Genomic DNA, 27,903 nt, shown 5'->3' with positions numbered 1-27,903 from the left:
GCTGCAACAGCGGACTAATCAGGTGCGCAAAAAGCCAAGCAAACAAAAGCCCCTGATTATATTGATTAAAGCGCTCATTCATAACAGCGAGTCAATGGCACCGTGGCAATCATCACTGTTATGGTGGAAGTAATGATATGGTTCGGAGATAATTGGCTCAATTAGGTTTGTAGTCTCTGAACCCGCCTTCGCTGCGGGAGGAAAACAAACAACAACAAACAAGTAAACAAATCAATAATCAATGCAGTGAGGGTAACGCAAAGCCCCGCTGATGACAATGACTGTTGTGCCAGTGAGGAGTTACTGTGGCTACTTTGACGCCTGTCCTATTTGGGCGCACGCGCCTGAGCGTGAGCCTCGTCCACGTTGTCCTCAGTGATATTTCCACGGAGCGCTGAGAGAGAGAGCGAGGAGCGCGAGCCGCGGATTTCACAGGCGCGTTCATAGGCACGCGGAGCAACTAGAATCTGTCCAGTTTACATAGACAAATCAACGAAACAGTGGGAATAAAACGTATCAAAAATAATAGAAGAGGTGAACTGAAGAGAGAAAGACAGAGTGTGAGTGTGTGTGTGTGTGTGAGAGAGACAGTGGAGGGGGAGGAATAAACCAAAACGCAACACGTATCCGGTGGGATCCCACTCCAGAGAGAGAGAGAGGGAGAGAGAGAGAGAGAGAGAGAGGAGTTGTAGAGAGGGTGCGAGGAAAGCGACAGGGAGACAGAGAGAAGAAGAACAAGAAGACGACGAGGGGCAAGATTTGACGTATTGGCCCTTTAACAGCGCGTTTTTTTAATCCATAAAGAGGAATAATGAGGAACGTTTGGATAATTTTGACCCTCTGTCTGACCGCCGTCCTCTCCGGGGACAGGGTAAGTTCTCATGGGAAGCAAAGTTAAAACGCGGTGGGGAGAGAGAGAGAGAGAGTAACAGCGAGAGAGCGCTCCAAGTCGGGTGTATGTGTACACATATATATATATATATATACATGTATATATATACACATACGTGTGTGTGTATAAACAAATGTATGTAGGTGTTTATTTTCCTTTCCTTGCCAATTTGCATGATGAAAACACACAGTTGGAGATTTGCATTCTGTGATTCTGATGGAACAAACACTGCAAACTCCTCTTCTCCTTGTTGTTGGTGTGCGTGTGTCTGTGTGCGCGTGCGTGTGTCAAACAGGCAGTCGGAGACACTCGCTGTCCCTCAGCCTGCAACAAATGTCCTCAGGTCATAAAACCTTCGTGAAGATCCTGTTGGAGCTCTTTCGTTTTGGTGACACTGGCCTTTAAATGGACTTAACACAGTCACAGGCTCTTAATTGTTGCTCTGAACACTTTTAAGAACAAAATGATGATCATCATGAAGCAAACGTGTGTATTTCTTGCACTGAGATTTATAACAACGCATTATTCCAGATAAATCTCCCCCTCCTTGCTGTTGAGTGACAGATTTATTCCCATTTTTGCCTCAGAGGCCTGATTTAAAATCCATACTGACTGGTTATTGCCTCCTTGTTACTGTTGTTCCCTGGGTTGAGTCTCTGCTCAGCTGAAAAGTCGGTGCAGACTCTTCAGGCTGTAACAGAGTGTGCAAATTGCCCGGCTCTGTTGCAGTGACACATTTTGGCACTTTTCATGTGCAGCCTCTGTCATTATTGTCTCCCGCTGTTGTCTCTCTGTGGGCTGTGACTTGTCGCACCTCCCTCCCTGTTAGAGCTGCTTGTCCCAATTAGCTGATTCAGACACTGTTGTTTTAATGAGTCACTGTTTTGCATGAGGTCAGCCCAGAGTACATTTTTCTACTAATACCACCCGCCCCCACCCCCACCAACATCCCTGCCTCGGCAGAACTATGTGTAACTGTCCACAACACTTGAACTTCATCATGGAAGTCCAACATACACATGTCTCTAAACCATATAACACAAAAAAAGAAAAGCACTGGGTCAGGACCCCGGTGATGGGTCGCTGGAGATATTTTTTGGGTCCTTTGCTGAACTTTCCCAAACTTCTTGTGTGTTTTTCTTTGATTATACCTTGTGTGTTGTGTTGTGTCGTGTCTTTCGTTGCTTCATCGTTCCCTTGCCTATTTCTGTAGTTCTTCTTTGTCTTGTTCTTCTTTCCTCTGCCTTTCAAATGACTGACTCTGGAAGTTTTTGTACAGAACTCCCATGTGCATGTCCGGACTGTCTGTTCCCATGCAAATGGCAAACATTACATCTTGAATCTCTTTTTAAATACATGGATTCAATTAAGTTGTAATTCATTTATCAAACATCTCACAGCAGTAAACGTGTCACTACATTATGTGCAAATTTGCTCTTCTGAAGATTTATATTGTGTTTTGGATCACGGTAGTTGACCAACTTTAAAAATTGGTCCCCATGTAGAAAGTTTTTTGGTAATATTATGTGAGGCTGCTGTCACGTGTTCCATATAAATTAAGGATATTTTATTTTATACCTACCAGAACCATCTGTGTTTGCTTGTTTGGTTCAGAAAATATCATAAAATTGTGAATGAAATATTGACTGTTGTATCTCAAAAATAATGATGACCTCAAATCTCTTGTTTGTCTACAAACCAAAAAATCTGAGCCAAGAAACAGGGATGCATGAAATTGGACTTTTCGTCCAACATATCAGGACTGACACCAGTGTATAGATGATTTTTGATGATTTCCCTGCACACAGCTGTTGAGTTAATCATCTTCTGGAGTGTTATTTTGCATACTCATAATGTAGCAGGTGTACATGTAAATCTTCTTCATTGTGCAAAATAAACAAACATTCAAAACTGAAGAGTTGGCGAGGACGCCAGCATAGAAGTTTAGGAGGTAACGGCTAAACCCCCTAAAATTAAAAACGCTGTAATTCATATGCCAGACCTGCATGTGGTGCTGTAGCGCATCGTCGTTTTCCGTTGGGTGTTTGCAGGAAAACACAAATACAATAATAATAATTGTAGGGTTGCCAAAACTCTGCTTCTGCGTGGATAAAATGATGATATGATACAATAAAGAGAAAAACCTTGGAAAATTCACCTAGACATTGATACAGCTTCAGTTCAACAATAAACACCAACAACCAGACAGACAGTCTTGTCATTGTGGACAATAGCGTTTGAGCTAAATACAAATAGATAAATAAATACAAATATGATGTCATTGGGTAGCACCTGTGTTGGAACATATACATAACATGATCTGGTCGTCGCGTTCACTGGAGAACTGAACTTCTGCTGCGAGCAAACCAAAGCATCGACACACACACACACACACACACACAGTGCCGGTGAGCAACACATTGTCGTCACACACCCATTATTTTGATCGATATTTTCCTCTCTAATTATCTGTTTTCCCCAAAGGCAGATACTTGACATGTGACATTGATTCTCGATATTAACGCGTGTGTTGACAAGTGTCTGATAACCTGCTTCAGGCACATCTGTCTGCGTTTTAATTACCCTGTCACATGACTGTGATACAGTGCCGCGCGACTCTCCGTAGCTTGTGAAGATAGACGAAGAACCAGCAGCGTCCGACTTCAGCAAAATGATTTCACCTCAGAGTGAGAGAAGTGCTTTTATTTTTGCCCCACACAGACCTTTAAGGTCATATTCAGTCTCTGTGTGTGTGCCTTTATTTTGACAAGCAGGACGGGGAACTTGGAGCCCTACAGTTTTCCTGCTCCTCCTCCTCCAAGTACTTTTATGATCCAGAAGGAAGAGTTCAGAAATGCTAAGCTAAAGCCGTGTGATGCCCGGCGAGCTGGCCCGCCCCCGCCATGTTTTGGTACACGCCACTCACCAGATGTGTGAGTCTGTAATTTGTGTCATGTTTTGGTGGGAAGCGTGGGTGTTACATCTTGTGATTTACAGGAGGTCTCTGTGTGCCGTCTCCTGCTCTGATGCTGGACTCACTTCAGAGGTGGGGGCTGGATTTGGTGTAGCTTCGGAGGATGCTGCGAGAGAAGGAGGGGTAACAAGCAGGGCTGTGGAGAGGGAAATGCTTAGGATGGAGCAAAGACTTGAAATGGCATCGTAAAAAAAGGGGGGGGGGGCAGTTTGGAGGCAACAAAAGAATGCTTTCACAATGTCTTCTTCTATTTTCTGTCCCTGGCATTTGTTAAAGACTGACCCCGTGACACCATTCACGTAGATGATGCAGGGTGAGAGCAGCCCTGGTCTTTCCTCTGAAGGGCAACTGAGGTCAGATTGTTAAGATAAACTGCCCTCAGATGGTCAAACAGGAAAAAAATAAGAAAAGAAAAAGCATACTTAAAGCTGTAGTCCGTAAACAAGTTTATCAATTTCCAATTTGGAATCTTTCCAAAACTCCAGGAACTCAAGTTCCCATCTAAAGTTTCTGGAAATTTACTGGAAATTTCCCACCCCTTTGTAACCCAAATTCATGTATCATTCATTTTTCCCCCTTTGAAACGAAAACTTCATGATGAAATAAAATGCTTTTTACTAGCAACGTAAGTCAGAAACTGTTATGCAATTCCAGTTCCTTGTTGAGGACAACATTTGAAAGTCCTGCATGTGTACACACGTCCACATCCAGCAGTTTGATGGGATTAACGATTCCTGTCCCTGCCCCTGAGCTGCTGGTGTATACACACAAACGCTCCCTCGGTCAGGTACTATCGCTTGATGGAGTCCATTTTAAAATGGGGGGACACAGGGTTCAAGTAGTTACATCATTACTGTTCACAAGGACAACACAATACAAAATGACGACGGAAGATATTGCATCTTCAGAATTGGTGGTGAAGGAAGGAACAGCACAGAAGCACACACACAACAAACACACACACTCACTCACTCACAAAGAAAGGACACACATTCATTCTTCCGATGCATCAGGAACAAATGTGTGTTTTTGTATTCACTCAACACTCTGCAAGGCTTTTCAACTGAATGCAGCACTTAAATCATTTGGTTTGTATACCGAATGCTCTTGGAGCTTAAATGAGCTATATACACTGGAAATGTCCATTCCAGCTGCGATAAAAGCAAAATCCTTCATCTTAAACACGTCATTTCCAAGGTGATTAAGCAAAAAAAAAAAAAACAGATCAATGGTGGGTTTTACAAAATATTCTGCCTAGTTTTCCATCATCATGTCATGAAGAGAAGAGAATGCAGAGGGGAGGAAGATGACCCAGCAGCATGCAAGGGTACAAATGAAGAAATGAAGGAGCGATGGTTTAAAAGGGCAGTGACGGGGCAGAGAGATGAAAGCATGCAGAAGCAGAGACCATATGCCGCCTCTCCTGCTCTATATTTAATGATGCTCTTTTATGTTGCATTAACCTAGAATTCCTCAATCTGGGGACACAACCTGCAGCCTAGCATGCAGCTGCCTGAAGTGTGAGAAACCCACCACTTTCTATTCAATTGTTTCTAATAAATCTGCCACTAATGCACATGGGGACGCTGAGTTTCTCCCCCTGCACATAAACTTATACCTTCCTCACTGGCCTTTCAGGGTTGGTCGGGGGTTGAGGGGGTGGTGTAAGTGTCCACGCTGCCCCTGTCTGTGTCGTATTATGCAATCGGTAATGGACTCTACAGAAGGCAGGAGGCTGGTCACTGCCGGACGACTGAAATCCCACACTGCACTACCCCCGTCCTGTTTTTTCTGTCTCTGTATCCATCTGCGTCCACGCATAAACTCTTCAGCCTCTTTCACCCTTAACGTAGTATTGTAGGTAGTATTTCATGTAGTATTGTATGTAGATAGTATTTTCTAAATCTGGGTGAACCCAAAAAAAGAAAAAGAAAAACAAGGCCATTAACACCATTCCCTTTGCGGGTGGTCGCTCTGCTCTGTGGTGTTACTTTCACGCCCGTCTCACCTTTGCGTGGAATATGACATCACAGATGGGCTGGAAACAAAATGGAGGACGAAGGAAACAATAAGAACGTGGAGCTCAGTTTCCAGACACAGTTAAGTGGAGCTATGGTTGTAGCGATGCTATTTGGGCTAATGTCCTTGTCCCAGTACACAGCACCAGCTGGGAATTCATTTATTGCTCAAACTCTTTCAGCCTCCACTACCCTAGGTGGTGATATGACCTCATTTCAGCTTGTTAATATTAGATATTTTACAGTTGACCTATCATGTTACCAACCAAAACAATGTTAGCTGGCGGCTACTTGGTAGCACACACGTGCCACTCCTAGTCCTCTACCATCCATGAACTTAAACTGTTGAATTCTCTGAATTGGCAAAGCAAAGACTTGGTCCCCTCATTTGTCTTTCATGGAATCCAAACTCATTCATGTATTCATTGTCTGCCACGTGTTGGTCGCAGGGGAGCTGGAGCCAATTCCAGCTGACATGGGGCGAAAGGTGTGTCGCCAGTGTCCAGTTAACCTTTGCTGTTTTGCCAATTTTAAACACAGTTGATAAAAACGTGTGTGAATTGCAGACATTTGACCAGGGGAGTGAATGTTCATTGAACACATTCCCACTGCTCAAAAAAGACGGGATTAAATGGGTTTTTGACCACCAGACCAGGGGGTATGAACACCATCCCCCGTGACCAGTGCTCGTTCCTCCCTGTGGTGGAATTTTCACACCTGCATCACCAGTGTGTGAAACATGCTGTAACAAATGCACAAACAAAACAAGTTGGGGGAAGAGAATACAAACAAACAACACTGTGGATCTGAGTGACTATTGGTTACTATTTATGAATTAAGAGATTCATTTTGTGTCATAAATAAATATTTATGTTATTGTGAACTATATATTTTGTTCTATATCAACACAAACACTTTTATTTTGAAATACTGGGAAGTATCGATCATTGTGATATCATGACAGAGTTTTGTGATATAATTTTAATCTCATATCGTAGCTGCTTTTTTTTTTCCAAAAAAAAAGTTTTGTACTTGCCTGGCCCCCTACTGGCCAGACTAGATGCTCAGTGGCCCCAGGGTCATTTGAGACTGAGAGCCTTGTTTCAGTGAGCATTTTCCCAAATCATGGCTAAGGGCTAGATGCTAACGACAGGATGATTCATGCGCGTCATCCCGCTGGCAAAACATTACAAATAAGTAATTAGTAGCACGTTGGGTTTTTGCAGTCCCACCATGCATTGCAGAGGTCACCTGACCCAAGTGTGAATACTGGTTAAACACATTCCCACTAGTAAAAAAACCCCAAAACAAATAAAACCTGGTGATGGTTTTGTCACCACACATGTCTCATGTGTTGACTCTCTTGCCACATCTCCTCTGCCAGCATGGTCACGTAGATGCCGTCTGTCCTTACCACAGTGTCTTGGATGAGGTGGAAAACAGTGGCACACTTATTTCCTCTCGGGCAGCTGGAAAGAATGAAAGGAAAGGATATATCGCCCTCCCTTTCTTTGCCTCCCCTCCTTCCGCACACCCCATTTTCTTTTCTTCCCCTTCCCTCAAAATGTGAGCTGAATTTGCTAACATCTGCAGGACGTATGTGTTTAAAAGAAGCGGCCTTCCTCCCCCGTACCTCCTCCTCCTCCTCCTCCTCCTCCTCTCTCCTCTCTCTCTTGTTGACGACTTGGAAGCAGCCCGTACTTTGGCAGCGACTTGTGTGAACTGGTAGAGACTGACAAACAGACAGACTCTGTCGCCCGTGTGCACGTTTGTGCGTGCGCTACGTGTTTTTGTGTTGTTTCGTTTTTTTTGACATCCCTGCGGACATTTATGTGTGTGAGTTTACGGCCGCTGTATGAAATACGCTGTCATCTCAGCCACCGAGACAGAAGGAAAACCCATTAGGGAGATGTGGCTGCAGCGAGAACCAGTGACAGCAGCACTGGTTTGTGTTGGGCCTCAGCCACCTTCACTCGCAGACTTATCACAAGCCACAGCGGCAGACGGCAAAAACCTGCGTGTGCAATGTGGTCGAGAATATTTAGACACAGCAGACCCGAGCCATTACTCCTTCTTTCTCTCTTTCTGCCTCTGCTCCCACTCTCTTTATTCCCGGGTTTTCTTCTTTTTAATTAGCTTAGCAAATGGAAACTTCCTTGGCAGGATGGTGGTGGTGGAGGGGGATTGTGGTTGTGACAAAGAGAAATGGGGAAAACCCGTGTTAGAAGGACATCTGTTTTCTTTCTTTCTTTCTTTCTTTCTTTCCTTCTTTCTTTCTTTCTTTCTATCAGAGTGGGGGAAGAGTGTGGACTCTGCCTCTCCTTTGGTGCTCAGGTTTTTCCCAGGCCGAACACGACCTGCTGCCGGGTGTTTGGCTGTGTGAGGTGTGAAAAGTGTCTGACATGGCGAGGGTTGAAACAATAGAAACAGGCCTGTGTGGTTAACAGACTACTAAGTGTAGTCTGCGTCCATGCTAACACAGCTGAAAATCAGGTATAATTGGACATGCGCGTGCTAGTGAATACAGGAAGCTAATTATGCAGTTTTCTATTTAGTTTCAGAAAGTATTAGCAACAGGAAACTGAAAGTAAATGCTTATTGAACTATTGGTGCGTTGCATTTATAGTCAGAACTCGAATTGTTCGAGGGAGGGAAGAACACTGTTGCTTTTACTATTAATAGCACAGTCGTACGTAGTACTATTCACTTGTGAACAGCTTGTTACGCTAGTTGTGTGCACAAAAACTGGTATCGCTAACAACGGCTCGGCAGATATAATATAAAATTCATCCATCCCTCCATGGGAATGTGACTGTACTGATCTGCTTTAAAGGACTCGGAACTGTTTATATCATGTACTTTTATATTTTTCTAATGTGATGCAAACCAAGTTTTCGGGTTGCGTATAATCAGCCTGTGGTGTTTTTTTATCCGACATGATTTTCCCAGGCTGTTTCGGATACTCGATAACTCAGCAATGCCACCTGGGAATCTCTCTGAATGTTACAGAAATATTTGCTTGGATTCAGAAATGAATGAAATACATTTTGGACGCCAAAGTTCAAACGTCTAGGTCTCTGTGACCTCACTTCACACATGTTTTGGCCTCTGGAGTGTAATTGTGTCAGGTTGCTGGCGTGGAACGTCTTCAGATTTGGCACAAATGTTCGAATTAAACTGATTATATTATGAAGGCCAAAGTGCAAGAGATCTATGACTCAAAAACACAGTTATTTTGTCCATAACTCAAGAAATAATGTGTCTGATTATGACGAATGCTCAGACAGATGTATCTGGAAGAAATAATAAATTGGTATTATTTCATATCCAAAAGGTCAGTGGTCATCGAACCTTCATAATTCAATAAGTGTGGTTTGGCCTTTATTGAAAGGCAGAGACAGAGGTAGACATTTCTTGAATATGAGACCAGTTTAATGTTGGAAGAGCAATTGTTTGTAGATCTGAAAATCTGACTGCTTGTACTGTTACTCCACATAAGATAAAAGGTTTGTTCTTTATGGCTGCACTAAATGTCACTCCTGTTGATCACGGTCAGTTCAGGTTTTGAGCGTGTGCCCGTCAAAGGATGACGTGAACTCAAAAGCCGTCTTGGTTGACTTTGTTCTGCTGAATGGAGCCAAAAAATCTCTTCCATCTGTAAACCATCAAAAAAAAAGAAAAGAAAGGCAGACATGTGAAGCCATGATGTTTTCCATTGTACTCCCAAGATTGCAGTTGAGGAGGCAAGGCACATTTAACACGTCTATGCTCGCTCATATTTACGAGCGCCAAATTGATATCTGCCCTGGCTTTGCTCCAAAGCAGAGACATGCACCTCTTAATGTCTGTTTTCTCCATTATATCCGCCTCCTTCTTGAGCCAAAAACAGCTCTGAATGAGCGAACGTGTGTAAATCATGCTTTCTACACAGGGTGTATCACCAACCACAAATTATACCCCACACACTCACTTCATTTAGAGCTGTTTTCATGGGAAAACTCTTAAGGATTCCAGAGGGTATTTGGGAACGCTGATGAGCTGCAAAAGGACATTTATTAGTGAACTCCCCACATGGCACAGAGCGGCTTTTCCTCTAAATGTGTGCTGCGGTGTAAGCGCAAAGAAGTGAGTTAAAAGGCTCCAGCTGAGCATTTATGAATATTGATTACAGAGATGTGAGACAGAAAAACAGGAAATAGAGGTATTTCTCTTACTGTCCCTAAATCCCTAATTTCCTTGTGCATACATCATCTGGTATTAAATACCCGGACAGTTTTTCCATGCTTGATTAAAATGTGCATCCATCTTCAAAACTCCATATAATAATTTGACTTTCCAGCAGTGTTTACACACCGTGGTGTCAAGAATAATCCCAGTTTAATTTCCAAGGGCAGTGACGACTGCTGACTGCGCTGAGGGAGGTTTACCTCATTTCCTTCATTTGCTTTTTTTCTTTGTTTGGAGGAACCGTCATGTCCAAGACCCCAGATGTTCATGTTTGAAAGGTCCACATTATCAAACCAGTCCAGACAGTGACTCACACTCTGAGACTGAATGAGCAAAGAGCTGCGGGCGAACACAGGGGCACAAATAGAAAAAAGGAAACAATAAATAAATAATAATTATTAGATTTTTGACAGTTGAAGTTCAGCTTCATGTGCTTGTAAATACGGACAAGGGCCAATTCTCTTTGAAGCAATTGAATACCAGGCTTAAACTTCATACTGTTACTCATGTCTTAAAGCTGCTCTTTGACTCAGTTAAAGTTCTCTTTTTCAGAATAAAAGGCACTGAATTCTGCCAAGACAAGCAAAACATTTAAAAAACGTTTTTTGAATTAATCTCCTGGGCCGAATATTAATTCTAGTGCGCCAGTTTTGGCCCACGGGCCACCAGTTGCTGACCACTGTAGTAAGGGCTCACTCTGACAAGTCTGAGACTAAATTATAGTCTCAGAAAAAAAAGATATAGGTGTTCAACTATAAACTAGCTCTTCTTGCATTGTGCTTCCTGCCCTGTAACTCCTTTTCTACTCTTAATTAGTTACGGGCATTTCTAGCAAAAATGCTACTCTAATATTGAAAGGTATTGTCGTTTAATATTTGAATGTTCTAAACTCCAGTGGATGAGAGCTAGTGAAAGTAATGCAGGGTTCAGGGCGCGTTGAGCTAACCTTGAAATAATCGAATAAGTTGTGTCATCCCTACTCTTAATATAAATACGATGGACATTTGACACAAATTTAAAGTCACATGTCAAACGAAAGGACACAATAATACTCAGCAGAGCCACATGTGATTCCCCAGCTTGTGCTAATCTGCTGCCATGTGTTTTGACCCACTTCTAAATTACCTGTCCTACTTTGCACAGGTCTGGCAGACAAACTGCTGCAGACATTTAGAAAGATACTGTCATTGATGACTCAAGAGGTTTCGCTGCACAAAGAAACAAACAACAGCATGTGCAAGATAACAAATATTAAGTGTAGTTTTCTTATAGACAGAAATTGTATTAAAATTGTTTGCAGCCATTTGGTGGCTTTTATAAGACAATATCTCATTGTAGTCCCGTCTTTGTCAAAATAATCCACTCAAAGCTAAATCCATGTGACGTAGACACAGTGAGAAGTGTTCGAAAACGTGAGTCATTTTACTTTGAGTCAAGATAATTAGTTCAAAATGAACAATCATGCTGAAAAGACAGATTAAATCCGGCTTTTGTTACCTGGTCAAGTGTATCTAATTAAGATTGTTAACCGCTTGTTAACGTGAGGCTCTAGCAGCGAGATGTGTTTTTTTTAACTTTCAAAAGTTATGTATTCTCACTTAAAAACTGTACATTATTACATTATTATTACTGTACATGATTTTTATATGTATCCTGCTCATCTGGGTTGAATTATTCTTGTTTTACGTTGGCGTGTCAGGTGACATCTGTCTCACAAGCGTAAGATAAGCACAATTTCAACAATTGCTGATTCATTTCCCGTTGAATATTTAGTCTCATGGAAAAGAAAATGGCCAATAAAGTACAGAAATATGCTCCAATATAACCCTAAAGACACAAACAAAAAGCCATAATGTGCCATAAAAAGAGGAAACTTCACCCGGATTTGAACTATGCCTTAATGGCAGCTCCAACCTCCACCGTGGCTGTCAACATAATCAGAGGCTCTAAAGAGGCGATTCTAGCAGGCGACTTAATCTTTACTAATGCATTCTGTTAACAGCCATCTGTGTTCCCAACACTGACTGTAAACCCTCTCAGCAGAGAGCGCCGTGTGGCGTACGCCAGCACCCCAGCAGTCAGACCTCCATTACGCCCAGGGATTGGGGTTTAATGTTGAGCCCAGGGAAGCTTTAGATGAGTGAAACCGTGTCACATGGAAGCCATTTTGATTTTAAATGCCGACACACTTATTACCGGCGCTTTCCTTTTGGGTGCGACCACACATTGCTCCACATGGGTGGGAAAATTTCTGCTGCTCATGGAAGAGATCTTTATGCAAACAGATGCTGCCAGTGAAACTGTGTCACGTCCGTATTCAAGTACTGGATGTTTTTTTGTTTTTATGGAAATGGGTTTCTGGAAGTTTGAGGTCTTTGAAGTGATTTTATGGGTTAGGCTATTTAAGAGGGAATAAAGAAACAAAAAAATCATCCAAAATTTACTTAATGGACGATTAAAGCACATGCTGTAGTGAGAAAAGATTTCCAGTCATGGTCAAGATCCCTGTCACTACTCGATTTGTACCAGAAACTCAGTATGTGTGAAGTGTGACTACTTCCTGTCAAAACAATAAAATAAATTATATATTTTATTATGTTTCTTACTTATGTTTCTTTGATGCAATTGTATGGATTTGAAAAGCCCAATAAACAAAAATGCATTTTTAGTAAGACAAAAAAGCAGCTCACAAAACAGAGACAAGACAGTAGATTAAATGAATAAAGACATAAATAGTAGTGCAATCAAACCTAAAGGATATGGTAAGGAGATAATTGGAGAATTTGGGTGATAAAAGTAATTGTTCTTGTAAAAATAAATAGACATTTTTATTTTAGTAATAATTCTTATAAGGTCAAATACATGTTTTTACTTTACATTGTGTTGCAGTAGTTATTCTCAGAAATTAAACCACACATTTGTATGTTACCTTTCATTTTAGTGGTTTATTCTTATCAGTCACCAGTTGTATCTTCTTTTTAAAATCTTATCTTTGGTTTTTATAGTGTAACCGAGCAGTTACCTATAACGCAAGTAGAAACGCAACATAGTCACTCACCCAATCTTAACATAGCACCACTTCCTTTCAACCTGGCTTTCAAAATAAGAGCTACTGACTTTTTTTTTACTAACTCCTGCGTAAACGTTGCCATAAAAAACACACATTTTTATGTACATTTTTCTAAGGAGTCATTCATAAGGTAGTGACAAGCCCCCTTTCACTTTTGCTGAGTGCAACATGGTTGGTGAACCAATAGCAGTTTCTCTTCTTACGGAGAGAAACCCACTATTTAGCACTATTCCTGAATGTGTACAGTTTCAGCTGCTTGTCAAAGAACTCTAACATACAAATACTATATTCTACTATAAAATGAACCTGTAGTACTTGGCAAACTTTTATCACTTCCTGTAGATGTCCTCACTGACACTCAGTGTTACGCCCCGTCCTCTCAGTCTCACATCCACCAACTCTTCACCAAATATAAGCCCCCTTGACAGTGACATCACTCAAGGTCACCGCTTCACTTTTAATCCTCCTCGCCGTTTTTTTTTCCACCGCGATGCTTAAACTGGTTTTCATGGTGTGATGGAAGCTGGCGGCGGCGTGCGAAGCGTGATTACGCTGGTGATGATAATTTGTTAAATTGAGTGTCTGGGTGCATGGCAGAGAGGAATGGCTGCATGACCGTTTCCCTGCAGACTCAGCGGGATATCCTCTCTGTCTCTGTGTCAGCCAAATGACAGCACATCCTCTTTTATGGGGGGGGGGAGGGGAGGGGGGTTCACATTCATCACAAGGGAATTAAATAGTGGATGGAAACAGAAAGAGGGATCTACACAAGTTTTAAGAAGCTTAAAGCCTCAAAGCGTCACTACTTCTTCACTTTGTCACTTAAAGCTTGGATTAGTAATCTGTTGTCTGTCCACTTCACATTTTGGTAGCCGATGAAAAAATAGAGATGTCTGAGTAGTTCTTGCCGTACTTTAATGGTCAGAATCAGAAGTGGATTTATTGCATATCTGTTTTTCTCACAGTTTATTTCAACGAGGGAAGATATTGGACCAATCCCGGTGTATACAGTATGTCTTACCCTGCACACAACTGCAGAGGTCATTTAGTTTCTTCTGTCGTGAAATGTGCATATTATTGTATTATTAGTAAATATTGTTGTTTTTTCTGGTATAAGCCAATATCAGTTGATACTGATATCATGCCGATAATATTGTGCAACCCTCATTTTTTTGAATTTAGAATTATTATTATAAGGATTCATCCATCCATCCATTGTCCACCGCTTTATCCTCCACATCAGGGCCAGCTAACATAAGGGTGAAAGGTCACCAGTTTATTCAAAATGCGTTCATTCATATTTGAGTTTACTTTACAAGAAAACTTCACTGAATCCAGGTGTAAATGGAGAATGTTGCAGAATTCAGCACCGTGCTGTTTACAATTCTTTGTAACACCACAATACAATTTCCAGTCCCGCTGGACTTGATGTTGACGTTCATTAAACGATTTATATGATCAATAATAATAATGATGCTGAGCAGGAACAGTGCACAGGAACTACTTTTCTCTGCACGTAATAGTAAATTAAAGCTGGCAGACGGAGAGAAACATTTCCTCAGAGTTAAAGTATCATTAGTATCGAGGCTGCAGTTGATGAATTAAAGATCAAACCTCTCGGTTGTGTGGAAGTTTCTTTCACAGTGTTGAACCTTGCACTTGAAAATGACTTTAATGGTCGTGGAGAAAACCAGTCAGCCTGTGGAAACAGTTGGATAATGTCTGCTTTCCTTTGGCTCTGGAGGGAGTTTCGTCGAGGTTGAGAAAATATCTCGGCTTGGGTTTGGAAAGCCCGTGTGTGACAAACGAAGGGCATGGAGGAAGAGACGCGGATGTTTACCAGACAGGAAAAGCCAACAACGCTGTCAAGTTGAATGAAAACTCAAAAATGCTTCAGCCTCAGCTGCAGGAGTTATGTTACTCAATTTTTTTTTTTTAATCTCATTTTAGACCTCTTAACCTTTCGAAAGGGGTTTCATTTTTCTTGGCGTGAAAATTCCATTTTATATTTTGATCGTAACAATCTAGAAATAATGATTTTGTGCGAAGAGAAGAGCAGCATAAAAGTTTTCTTAAAGGTTTGACTCCGTGCTGCTGTTAGGCCATTATAGACTAATCGTAACACAGAACTTTTGCTCAATCTCATACTTGAGTATTTCAACTCAGTGCAGTGAAGTAAACAATAAAACCTAGCATTTTCCTAGTCATTCAATCAAAGTCACCAATGAAAAGTAGCATTTCAGTAGCATATTGTGATGGATTATAGATTAGATAGATTATACACTCCTGCTTAAATTGCGATTGGTTACATTGGTCCAAAGAAAATAACTGGTTTACAAAAACTCAAACTTAAAACTTCTGTTAATCAATAAACAATCTGTTAATTAAACTTGGTAACTTGGTTATTTGAGTATGCCTAATTAAATTGGGTGTTACCAACTGAAGTTAATCCAACTGTTGTTTTTTTTACAGTGTAGCGACTAACTAACCTCCAGTATATCTCTATCTTTCACTCAAATTCATATACTGTGCTTTCATTGAGTGAACAATGCAAATCCTGCATGTTTGATAGACGCTGAACCTCTTCATATATTGGTATATCGGATATATTGGTTTCTAATCCCACTTCTGTGCTAAATGAACTCCACTGACCTCGACACATCTGTATGGAGCAGACGCCGCTCTCCGCCCGCACTGCTGTCGCTGCAGCGCTCGGCTCTGAAGGGTCCATTGAAGAAGCCTCTTTTGAAGATGATTGCTTGCTGCTTCCCCTCTGTCTTAGTTTAGCGCGGTCGCAATTCTCCATGTGTGATATTCTGTGACCACAAGAGGCTTTATGACAAGGGGAGACGCTGCTGGGAACATGTCCTGCCTGCTTCATCGCGGCTCTTCTTTATTGTGGCTATGTTTCACCACGCTCTCCTCATAGCATTTGCAGAGCAATCAGTCTTTGTGTGCGAACACTATTGATTAGACCAGAGTCTTATTGTTAAGAAAAGGTTCCTGTGATTTGCAAAAAAATGCTTACCTTGTCTTTTTTTATTACAACCGCTCATGATGTCTCCCTTGGAGACCTCAGCATCCTCAGCACCTCAGTGTGAGAGGGCGGTAAATAAAGACCCCGAGCACAGGGTGGAGTGTTGGTTTCCGAGTTTTTCGTGAAAGCCAGACTCCAGAAACCGCACATTCTTTACAGAGTTACAGCATGAGGAAAGAATTGGGAAAGGCCATGTATAGTGAGCAGAGGTTTGGCAGATGCATTAAAATCCCTTTTTAGGAGCATTCTTAGCAATCTCTGTCCAGCATTCACAGTTGAGGACACTCAGCACTCTCCTCTGTGAAAGACCCAGCTCTTTGCCAATTGTGTTGAAAATTGTGTTTTTGCATATCTTGATAAACCAGCATTACATTCAGAGTCCCAGCTCATTCTTCCACACTGTCATCAAAGATTGAATATGCAGTCTAACTGCGGCAGATGTACTCACTCTATTCTGGATGCCAGGATTCAATTATTTACATAAGGATGGAGCATGAATAAGAATTTGACTTTGTCACTTTCTTACCCCCATTCTTTTTTAGTGGAAGTGTGATTTTATACTATAATTGAACAGAAAATAAGGAAAAGCAGGCAAATCCACACCAGTGTTTCCAGTTACAGGCGTGTCGAAGCTGAACAGCAACATGTCATGGACCCCGCAGGATATCGTCACGAATGATGCCAGTGGTTTACTCATATTTCTCAGCTTACTTGTGGTGCTCTGTGTCGTCTGCTCGATAAGAGGAGAATCAAGCATGGAGCAGCTGGCTGACATATGTGAAACATGGAAGTGTTTTTTTTTTCTTTTGTTGTGCAGCGGAACTGAGTGGACAGTTTTCTGCGGCGTCGGCTGTCAAACATCACTCGTAGACGCACAGATGTGCATGACAGGGGCTTGCGCTTTGTGTGATCGGTCTTTAAATCACATTCATCTGCCCTGATGGAACACAAGGATGTTTATATCACTGTTAAACATACATTTCTAAGGCGGTATTAGAATCATACGGATTGTACTGATACTGATATCAGTCTGATATGGTCTTTTTACCGACTTACACTTGTCTTTCTTCCTTTTCTTTGATGATTTTACTTAAATAAGGCCAAACAGATGACGTTATCAATGCAGTGTTGTGCTTGTAAGGAAAGATTTATGTAATATGACATTTACATTTTTCCTTTTTTGATATCTGATGCAGTCATTTTGACTTGAATAATTTTGAATACTGATGTAATGGGGAATTAGAAAGACTTCTAAAATAGATTGAAATTTACTTTCAAAATATCAAAACACCACAGTTTCTTTTATTAGGTCATCAAATCATACAACATATTACATAACATAAATATTTCTAGAACAACACTTGTAGGGGTCGACCCACTGTATCCTGATGATGTGAAAATCTGTAAAAATGTTGAATTTTTACAAATCCCAACACAAAAATTTGGAGTTAATGCCTTTTATATTCGACCAGGCCGATAAGATCAACCCCTTAGCACTTCAGTGGTCTATTTTATTAAAAATAAGGTATAAACTAAATATTACATACATGAAAAACGTAAGTAGGTCAAAGTAGAACCTATGCAGACATGAGAAGAATATGCAAACTCTACACAGACAGCTGGGTTTGAACCAGGAACCTTCTCCATTGATCATAAAAAACTGAATTTATAATGATATATTACTAAGAAAACCCGGAAATCTTCATATTCAACATTGAACCACTACAGTGTCAGTAACCAAAAGTGCATTATACGCCTTTAAATCAACTCACCTTCACCTGTTCCTACTTGTCTCTTCTGTAACCTGTGAGGGAATTAAAGTGGTATTGATGCCACTGTGACTGTAGACGCTGACATGCCAAGTTCACTTTAGTTTGGAGCTCACTGCTTAGGCTCTGGAGGCACAGCAGGCTAATCTCCGGCATGTGCTCGCTTAACCTCAGGTTACTTTCTAACACTGTTTATCCACACAGGTGACAGTGGAACACTGACCTGTGGCTCCATGCTTTACACACTGAGGCGATCCTCAGCAAAGAAGCAAAAAACAAGAACAAACCCACAGCTTTAGCTACAAATGAGGCACCAACAAGTATTTTGTTTGAGCTAATCCTGGTTTTACTGGGTTCAATGAGTTTACAAGAGCATGTGTCAGTACTTTGGCTCTATGTTGGTGGTCCCCACACAAGTCTGAAGCCCTTTAAGCGGTTGAACCTGCACTAAAGGAACAATGCCAAGAAAACATGACCGCACACTGATATCAAGTCCTTTGTCAGCGTTTGAAGGTGTCTCAGCATTGATGGAGGCGACAGAGACAGAAAAAACCTGAGCGCTTGAACTCGACACCGAGTCTGGCAACACAGCTCAGCTCTTCACCCGTAATTAGTGTCATTAATGTGCAATTACATGAGTCATGCTTAGCCCACGTTTTAGATGCAGTCACCGTTCAGGGTGAAGCCCATCGAGAGCTGACTTAAATTTCCACATCATGAGAGAAATGCTACCATTAAACACTCTTCTCTTCTCTTCTGTTATATATATATATATATATATATATATATATGTATACATACTTATATACATACATATACTGTATATCATCATATCTGTCCCAATCTCAGCACTGCTTGGCTTCTTGCAACTTCTTTACTTCATTCATCGTCTGCCACTTTATCCTCTGCATGAGTTTCCGCCGCAGCCAATCCCAGCAGCCACGGGGTGAAAGGTCACACCCTGGACGGGTCGCCGGTCCAGCGTACTGAGCGCAATTTAGAGTGTCCAATTAACCTCTGCATGTTTTTGGACTGTGGGAGGAAACCGGAGTACCCATGTGACACAGGGAGAACACCCACACAGAACTCCACACAGAAAGGCACTCAGTCGAACTGGGTTTGCGAACCCTGGTCTTTTTGCTGTAAGGCAACAGTGTTAGCCACTACGCCGCCATGTTGCCTGTCATTAATTCAAAAATTTCTATACATTAAGACTTGAGTTTGAATCTTTGAACTCACTGTGTCATCTAGACGTCTCTCCTTCTACATTTGCTGAACAGAATTGATTTGTTGTGACATCTGAAGTCTCATATTAACGTCACACAAACTGGGGTAAATTATACCTTCAGTTTTGTTTATTCTGTCATGATTATAGGCTATGCAAACTGCTCTAACACAATTAGACCACTTAACACCTTTTAATACACCAATTACACCACAGCAGACTTATAGGCATAGACTAAAGTTTTATTGTCATGTAGGCTTGGAAATGTGTGTGCGTTAGAGGTTACAGCACTTTAAAAACAACACTGTTGAGCAAAGTATGACGGTGAATAAAAAAAAATAAAAATGGACAAGTAGAGAAAAATGTCTCTTGTATATTACCACAGATATTAAACACTTGTTCCGCGTTTGCTTTGAATAAAGGAGGATTTCAGTGACTTTGTACAGATATTTATATTTTCTGGGGCTTAGCGCTATAATGACAATGCACATCGACATCTGCAACAGTGTCACGTGTCATGTGACACTGTTGGCCCACCGATTGGATTAGATCCGAGAGAGAAAATCCTCTTCAAACACAGCAGTATACCGCAGTGTTGCTGTTAAACTGGGATTTACTCTATGTTCAGGTCACGTTGTAATAATTGTGAGCTGTTTTATTTCTATAATTTAGCATATATTGAGGTGATCTGCAGCTCTCACTTTAACAGCGTGTGTGTGTGTTTGAGCACAAACACGTGGTGACCCAGACTCTCCGGCTATAGCTGACTATTAATAAAACCCTGTGCATACTGTACCGTAGGTGACGGAGCTCAAGGGCTGCCAACTCTCCTGCCCTGCACGCCTGCACTCAGCCAACCCGACACTGACTGTCTGACTGACGGACACACGGACTGACATGCTGCGTCTCCAAAAAAAAAGAGTTGACATCTGCCTTTTATTGTTTCTGTGGACACCCGCCGAGACATTCTCGAGGTGTTTTCCTCTGACAGGCAGCGGGGCGATCAGATGACCGCTGCTGTGTGAGCGAGAGCCAAATCAAAGATGCAGAAAATGCCGCGTCAGTTCGAAGAAACTGCCAATTTGTAGCAGTGGATGGATACGTTTTGTACATAATTACCGTAGCGTCGCCGCACTGTTTCTTTTTCACAATTTCCTCCATTTAGAGGTTTTTTCTGTGTCTAAATTTGGACAAGATGTTCCACACAATTGTGCTTTTTGTGCTGGTTAAAGCTGCAGGAGGCAGGATCTCCAGAGAAGTCGCTATTGTTGTATTTGATCGCCGCGACGTTACAACACTAACATATTGGGATTGAAACTCTTAGTCTTCTGCATCTTTGAAATTCTCTGCACACATTGACATTAGAGGTTGACTTTTAAAAGGCCATTGCAGTGGTAAAATAATGATAGTTTGACTGCCGATTAATCACCTTGTAGCACCACTGCTCTCCAAATAAGCATCAAAACGTTAAAAGTCAAAGTCAAAAGATTTGAAAAACAAATCAAAAACATTCATGGCAATATTTATGTTTATTCGACTGCATTTATGCAGAAGTAAGTATATTGAGTTTCCGTAAATGCGTTTTTTTTGGAAATGTGAACGCACGCGTAACTCTGCTATGATGCTATGAACTCAAACACACTCTGGACCCGGCGTCACTCACACTGTGCTGGAGAGAATTTCCCAAAATCATTGTTTTTGGTTATTGATTATTGGGAGAAAAGGGTTATTGAAAGGTTATTATGGAATTATTATGCAGTGGAGTGAATTACTGCCACATATTAGTGGAAATTTTCGTGAAATCTGTCTACAGATTAACATATAGCACAATATAGTAGTACTTACAAAACCTTTTACAACTGGACAAGTGGATCAGTTGCACCAGCAGCTGCACTGTTCTTCGTAATGTCCACTAAAAGAGCTTATTTTCAGCGATACATGGCTATAATGTTGGTCTGTGTGTACATTCACTATAAATATGGTCAAAAACACTAATAATTAAAGGGTTAAAACTGCAATTTTGTCGATTTCATACATTCTTCTTCATTTATAATATTAAGTGTATTTCAATGCAACAGCCTTTAAAGCCAGGATAAGTCATCACAGATACTTAATCACGATATGATGATATCCAAAATCTAAAACCATATCTTGTCACCAGATATAATATTGAAAGATTTCCCAGCCCTAGTTGCAATAAGTCAAACTTTTATTGTAAGAGTGTGGTATCAAGTGTTGTTTCAGGAAGACACATGTCGACATGACACACATACAAACACAGTCACTGCTCAGGATTAGCCCTGGATAATGGGATCGCAGATCACCACCTGCCGCTCCTCTCCAGTCATCTCTGTTCATCCATTACTTTTCATCGCCACATTGTCACCGCGCTTGTTTCTCTCGCTCCCTCTTCCTGTCTCTCTTTGACGATTGCGACGCCATGTGTGACTTATTTCATTAACCTTTCTCCTCATCGTTGCTTCCGTCATGTCTTTAAATAGCTAAAAGTGACAAGGTGTTTGTTTCGGCTGTGTGCAGAAATCATCCTTGACCTTTCCTTCTTTTTTTTTTTTTACCATCCTGGATTTGTTTTTCAGCAGTTTCCCAATCCTCATTCCATCTCTCCTCTCTTTCTTTCTTTCTTTCTCTCCCTGCCTCCTCCCACACCCATGCCGCTCTCCATCTATCGCACTCATCATCCCATCATGACTTCCTCCCCTCACGCTGCAGTCCTGTGGCCCTGCCGACTCACTCCCTCCAGGCCAAATCCTCTTAAGGAAAAGGCTTGAATGGGAATTCAATCGCCGAGCCGATGATTGAACCAGATCAGCCGACAAAGCGGCAAAATCATTTTCCACCCTCTCTCTGCCTTTCTCCCCCCCCTCCTCCCCCATACCTCTGCCCCATCTGCCTCTGTCCCTCTCTCTCTTTACCCTCTGGCTTTCATCTTAGGTGATAAAAGCAGAGCTGGCAGCAGTGAGAGATTGGCATCCCGGCTGCAGGAATGTGGCACATCATCATTTTTCCCCCCATGGCACAATGATAAGTGCATAAATGTTCATCCGTGTGTACAAACAAAAATGCACATATAGCATTTCCACATTTGGTTCTGAGTATTTCTGCACGTGGAGTTTTTACTTCCTTTAGAAAAACGGATTAGACCAAACTGCTGTCATTTTGCAAATCCCTGCAACTTTAAATAAAGTAAATAAGTGAATTATAACTTGCCTCACACTCGCTTCTCTCACCCAGCGACCCCTATTACGTGTGTTTTATGTCGTGTGGAAGACGCAGGGCAAAGCTTGACCCTCTGGAAAGCTCCAGAGAACTTTCATGTCGTGGTGTTAATGAACTGGCAATGCAGGGTTTATTTTTCCCCCTGATTGGTCACATGTACAACACGTGCAAATACAATACACGGATTAAGCCACATACTTTGAACTATCTTGAGTACTAATACGAATAAATCTTGTTCCATTGTGTTTGTGCTTGGGGTACAAGACACACAATTTCATACCTGTATAGGTTCACCTTTGGAGAAAGTTCCCTCACTATAGTACAATATTGTGCTTGATGCCAGAAATGTCCCTTTTGACTGTCAGAGAGGCTTCAAAGTGAATTAAATCAAAATAAGGATCTAATTTGTCCCCTTTTCACCCTACGGCTACAGATGCACCTATTCCATTTGAAATGTAAATAAGAAAATGTTCATCAGAAAACGTATTTACATTTACCACTGCATTACTGTGCATTATTGAGTATTGTAAAGGTATTTACATGTGTGTGTGTTGTTTAGGGTACCAAAAGCAGTGTTTCCCTGGTTTGGTTTCTTATAGTATGGTACATATTTTTCTTGTATTTAAATTAGTGATAATTGACACTCTTCCCTTGGGGTACCAGAGTGAAATGGTAGGTACTCACTCCCTATAGTCCTAACTCTTCCTTTAACTCAATAACCGCTAACCCTTAAACCTCATAAAGCCCTTTGAAGTTGTGAGAACTGGCCAAACAGTCCTCACAACAATGTTTTATTTTCAGCCAAACTGTGTCCCTACAACCACAGACAGGCATAAAACACAAAGTCATACACTCTTTTACTCCACAGGCTTTTATAACACCAGTGAAACACCCGAGCTTTTAAAAGGCACAGTTGATGGAAACCATTCCCTTTCATTGACAGAGTGACAGAGGAAACCAGACGGTGTGAGGTGTGTGAGACATGGTTGGGGGGTGGGGTGGGGGGGTTGGATTTACGACGTGGAGTGCTAGAAGATTGTGTTACTGACTGACAGCAGCCACTAACCGAAGGAACCGCTGACAATTGATCGATTGCGCGATAACTTTTTTATCGAACTGAAAAGTGAGGGAAAAAAAAAAAAATCCCCCGTATCTTTGCTTTCAACTGACAACTGATGGACTAATTGTTTTTTCGCTCACGCTGCCGTTTGACAGCTGAAATAGAACGGACCCTGAACTCTGATTGTTAGAGGACAAGTTGATAAGCCTAGAACTAAGTCTAGACCACGTTAGCGGTGATGAATGACAAAAATGCCCTTTTGAGCCAGAAACTACCTTTGTTTTGAAGATTAAAGTTACTGAGTTTGAAATATTCAGCAGTTGCCCTTTATTTAAGACTTTTTTAATGTATGCCAGAATGGATTGAGGACAAAATGTCTTACAAACTCAAGGGCAGAAAGATCTTTGACTACGAGTAGAAGTAATTCTTTTAGTGGCTGGTTTATCAGGGTCAATATTACTAGATAATAGTAACTGATTTTTAGAACCGATGTGCACTAACAGTAAAAATTAAAATCTTCTAGATATTCATTTATATGGACATTTGATAATGGATATATTAATACTGTGATCTGATGATCTTGAGGTAAAATGCCCCCAATAATCGGTCCGGCCAATAGTTCATTAATTTGTTTTCATTTGCACATTACATATAACAATCAAAAACAGAACAAATCATTTGCATCTTGTGTGATTTGCTCGTGGTTAATTGTTCACCGCGAGTCTTAGATCATTAGAAGCAAAGAAAATATTCACATTTCCACACGAGAAACGAAAGAAAAGAAAAAACTGAAAGAAAAACAATCAACATGATTCGTTGATTTAATTGATTCATTTTTACTGACCCAACTGTTTAGTTGAAGAACAAATCGACACGGCACACAAAGCAGGCAGCTGTTTGTGCGTGCACTAACACAAAGCCTAATTATAGTGACGGGCTTCAAACGAAATGTTCCTGTAGTGTGTGTGTGTGTGTGTGTGTGTGTGTGTGTGTGTGTGCAGTCAGTGATGCAGATCACAGGACTCTAACTGAGCCCATGTTTCGCTCAGGTGATTATGACACTTGTGCACTCTGTCTGTGTGTGTGTGTGTGTACTTGTACTTGTGTGTGTACAGTAATGACCAGTCATGTCTCTCTGTAGGTACTTCATGAGGACACTCATTGACTTGTTCTGACCATTAACTCACGACAAAGTCCTGAAGTCCTGGTTAGGGTTAGAGTACTCACAACCATAGACACACACACTCATGGAAGTCACATGTCACATGTTCTCCCTACCACAGTCAAACATGCAATATGGGGATTAGGTAAATTGGACACTCTAAATTGACCATAGGTGTGAGAGTGTGAGTTAATGGTTTCTATGTGGCCCAGTGATGGACTGGCGAACCGTCCAGGGTGTGGCCCCGCCTAGCGAATTATGGCACAGCACCTTCCCGTGGAGGATAAAGCAGTAGATGATTGATGGATGGTTAAATTAGGGCTAAGCTTAACTGGTTAGGGTTAAGGAGAATGATTTGGTTTGGCTGTCCAAATGAATGAAAGTGATTGTAATATCCTAATGTTGGGCTAAACGAAGGAAGGAGCAGGTTTCAGACAGGCAATTACTTCAGTGGTTTAATCAAAAAGCAGTCAGGATACAAGAACAAAAACATGCAATGGTCCAAAACACAGGAGCTCGATGCACAAGGAAGACAACGAGGCACAGGTGAAACAAATTAGAATGGGGGATAAACTTGACAGGAAGTGGAAAGGGTTACAAAATAAAACTAGAAACACATAAAGTATATAATTTGATGGGCATGACAAATATGTGTGTGTGTATCTTTGTGAGGACCAAAAAAATTTATAAACCATAGCGTGAAGACATTTTTAGAAAATGAGGACATTTCGTCTGATGGTTAAGGTTAGGGTAAGGGATTAGGGAATACATTATGCTTACGTGTGTCCTCAGTACGACCGCCGTACGAGAATCTGTGTGTGTGCCGCCTGCCCTTTTTTTGTTTAAGAACATGTGGCAGCTCACGTGTTAATGTGTATTTAAATCTGTCTCTTCCTCTCTGTGAGTGTGTGTGTGTGTGTGTTTGTGTACCCACTGTACTGACAGTGTTGTGTTTGCCTGTGGCACAGGTGTGTGTGTGTGTGTGTGTATATGCAAAGCACAGATTCAAACAGTATTATCAGCAGCATGATAGAGCTCAGCTACTAGCTACAAGCAAAAGCTTTTGAAGTCCTCACTCTTGTTGAATAATGGCGGCTATAGTGATCTCGGAATATGTTTTCTAATGCAAATAAATCTATCCATCTGTCAGTCCATGTGATGTCCTGATTTATATAAAGCACTTTCCGTATAGACAATTTGCTTTAGAATATGGAAAGTAATGAAATATGCCAATCACAGAGAACCAGATTATTTTTCTTTACTTCCTGGAACCAAAAATATAACACATTTACAAAGATTCACATCAGAGATGAGTAGCTAATCCTCATTTTTGTCATTTTTCTGAGATTTTTGGAGATTGTCTCATTAGAACTGTATGTCGCTGCAGCAGGAAATCGAACATGCTTCATTGCCGTAGATGGAGTGTTCCATATGCTTCATGTCAGGCTTACCCAAATAATTGTTGAAACCCCGTCCGTCATCTTAGCACGACTGTGTCCAAAGACATGAGATAAAGAGAGACCTGTTTTCCCTCCCGCACTCTCGTTCAGATGGTCTTGGCTGGCTCTGTGAGTGTTCCTCCTTCTCTGCTTTTAAAAAACCCGGAGAGTGCGTCTGTTTCTCGGCCGCTGACAGCGTCTGAACACAGAGGGGCTACAGTTCTGGGCCTCATGCTGCTTAACTGCAGCCTGTAGGCCAGAGATGTTCTCAAGTCTCTGGTTGAAATGGACATTCTCTCTGCAGTGTTCAGTCTTATGAATTCAAAGCATGACTGTATTATTATCCATTCAGTACAGTATTGAACTTGACCAGTTGTAAGTTCACTTTTAAAAGGGTACTTCAATGCAAAATGAAAAAAAACACACAATAAAAACTTCATTCAGTTAGACAGAAATCGTGATGACACCTGGTCCAAGTCCAGTCTCAAGTCTTCTGAGGTCCAAGTCTGAAGTTACGGTTTAAGTGTGACTCAAGTCCAAGTCTCTGCTCTAGGCCTTCGCCAAGGGAGCAGGAAGCAGAAGAGAGGTAGATGCTTTCAAGTCATACATACATTTAAACAGATGTGGATAAATGCATCCATGTCTACACAATACCTAAGTCATTTGTAGTGCAGTACACAGTACACCAAAATAACCTCATCTATACCATCTCAGTTTTGTGTGTGATGGTAGGGACAAAGGTAGGTGTTTTTGTCCATGGTGTCTTCTCTCAAACAAAGCTTGTCCTCTTTGTGACTTCTTCTTCTTATTTGTTGAAAATGAATTGGTGAGCGATGCTGTGTCACCTTGGCATGACGTCACGCTATTTATGCTGCTCAGTAAACTATCACCATCCAGCCCACACACAAGCCTGATCAGGGTGTACCATTCCAGACCACATCATGGCAAGCTCGTCTGCACCATACCGCCTGCTGGAGATAAGGACTTTACATAGAAGGCCCAAAAAGATGAGAATTCATCTTCAGGCCATTTCTACCAAGTCATACAGTTTGGTACGCCATGCAATTATTTGTGTTTCCATTGAGAAGAGGGCCAAAATGACAGATGTTTTTGGCACCCTTCTATTGGGTACCATGGGTACAGTGATCTGGCTCCTAAAGAGAGGAGCTAGAAACACTGCAATCCACTGACTGGTAAACAGAGACTTGTCAATTACGTGCTGCAGAAGTGTTTTGCGTTTAATTTTAGGGAAAAAGGCTGCGTTCTTCTTTGTGGAATTTATTGGCAAGCTACACTGTGTCCTGCTGGTATGACATCACGCTATTTACGAAAGGAATATGGAATGGATGAGGGTGTACCATTCCAGACCGCACTGTGGTGAGCCGTGCCACTTGGTGGAAATCAGGCTTCTATGGTTGGACTCTGTTTTCTCTGATTTACACTGCAGCTCCTGCTGAATTAGCAGCGTAACGTTTAATTTCCTGCAAAACCTGCGGCACCTGTGGGCTGAAAGGTATAAGCTACTGTAAGTGAGTATTAATAAAATACATGTGAGGGGCTAAAAATATGCGGTTTTAAGGCCAAGTGGGAATGAAAATGCTATAAAGGATACAGCAGACGTCTGATTCATATGATTTTCCATTACGAGTGACGGAAACCATTTTGAGAGAATAGGCTTTTGTCACAAGGTTAATGTTCTTTTCAGGTTAAGTGGGCAGTGCAGGCTTAGTTATTAGCATTGAGAGGAAGAAGTAGCCAAGGAGTTCTTTAACGACTCTGAAGATTCCAAGAAA

General features: G+C 41.4%; 1 protein-coding gene across 1 annotated transcript in view; it reads left to right on the top strand.

Moving 5' to 3' along the window:
• The first annotated feature begins 385 nt into the window (after positions 1-385).
• sdc2 (syndecan 2) overlaps positions 386-27,903 on the top strand; it is a 52,579-nt gene continuing 25,061 nt past the window's right edge. Inside the window, exon 1 of the mRNA XM_044052743.1 lies at positions 386-871. Coding sequence (XP_043908678.1) covers positions 812-871 — 60 coding nt within the window. The 5' untranslated portion in view covers positions 386-811. The remainder of the gene's footprint in view (positions 872-27,903) is intronic.

Source organism: Solea senegalensis, linkage group LG20, assembly GCF_019176455.1.
Source record: "Solea senegalensis isolate Sse05_10M linkage group LG20, IFAPA_SoseM_1, whole genome shotgun sequence".
NCBI lineage: Eukaryota > Metazoa > Chordata > Actinopteri > Pleuronectiformes > Soleidae > Solea > Solea senegalensis.
The sequence above is the reverse complement of the archived record's forward strand: the minus strand, read 5'-3'. Positions and strand labels throughout refer to the sequence as shown.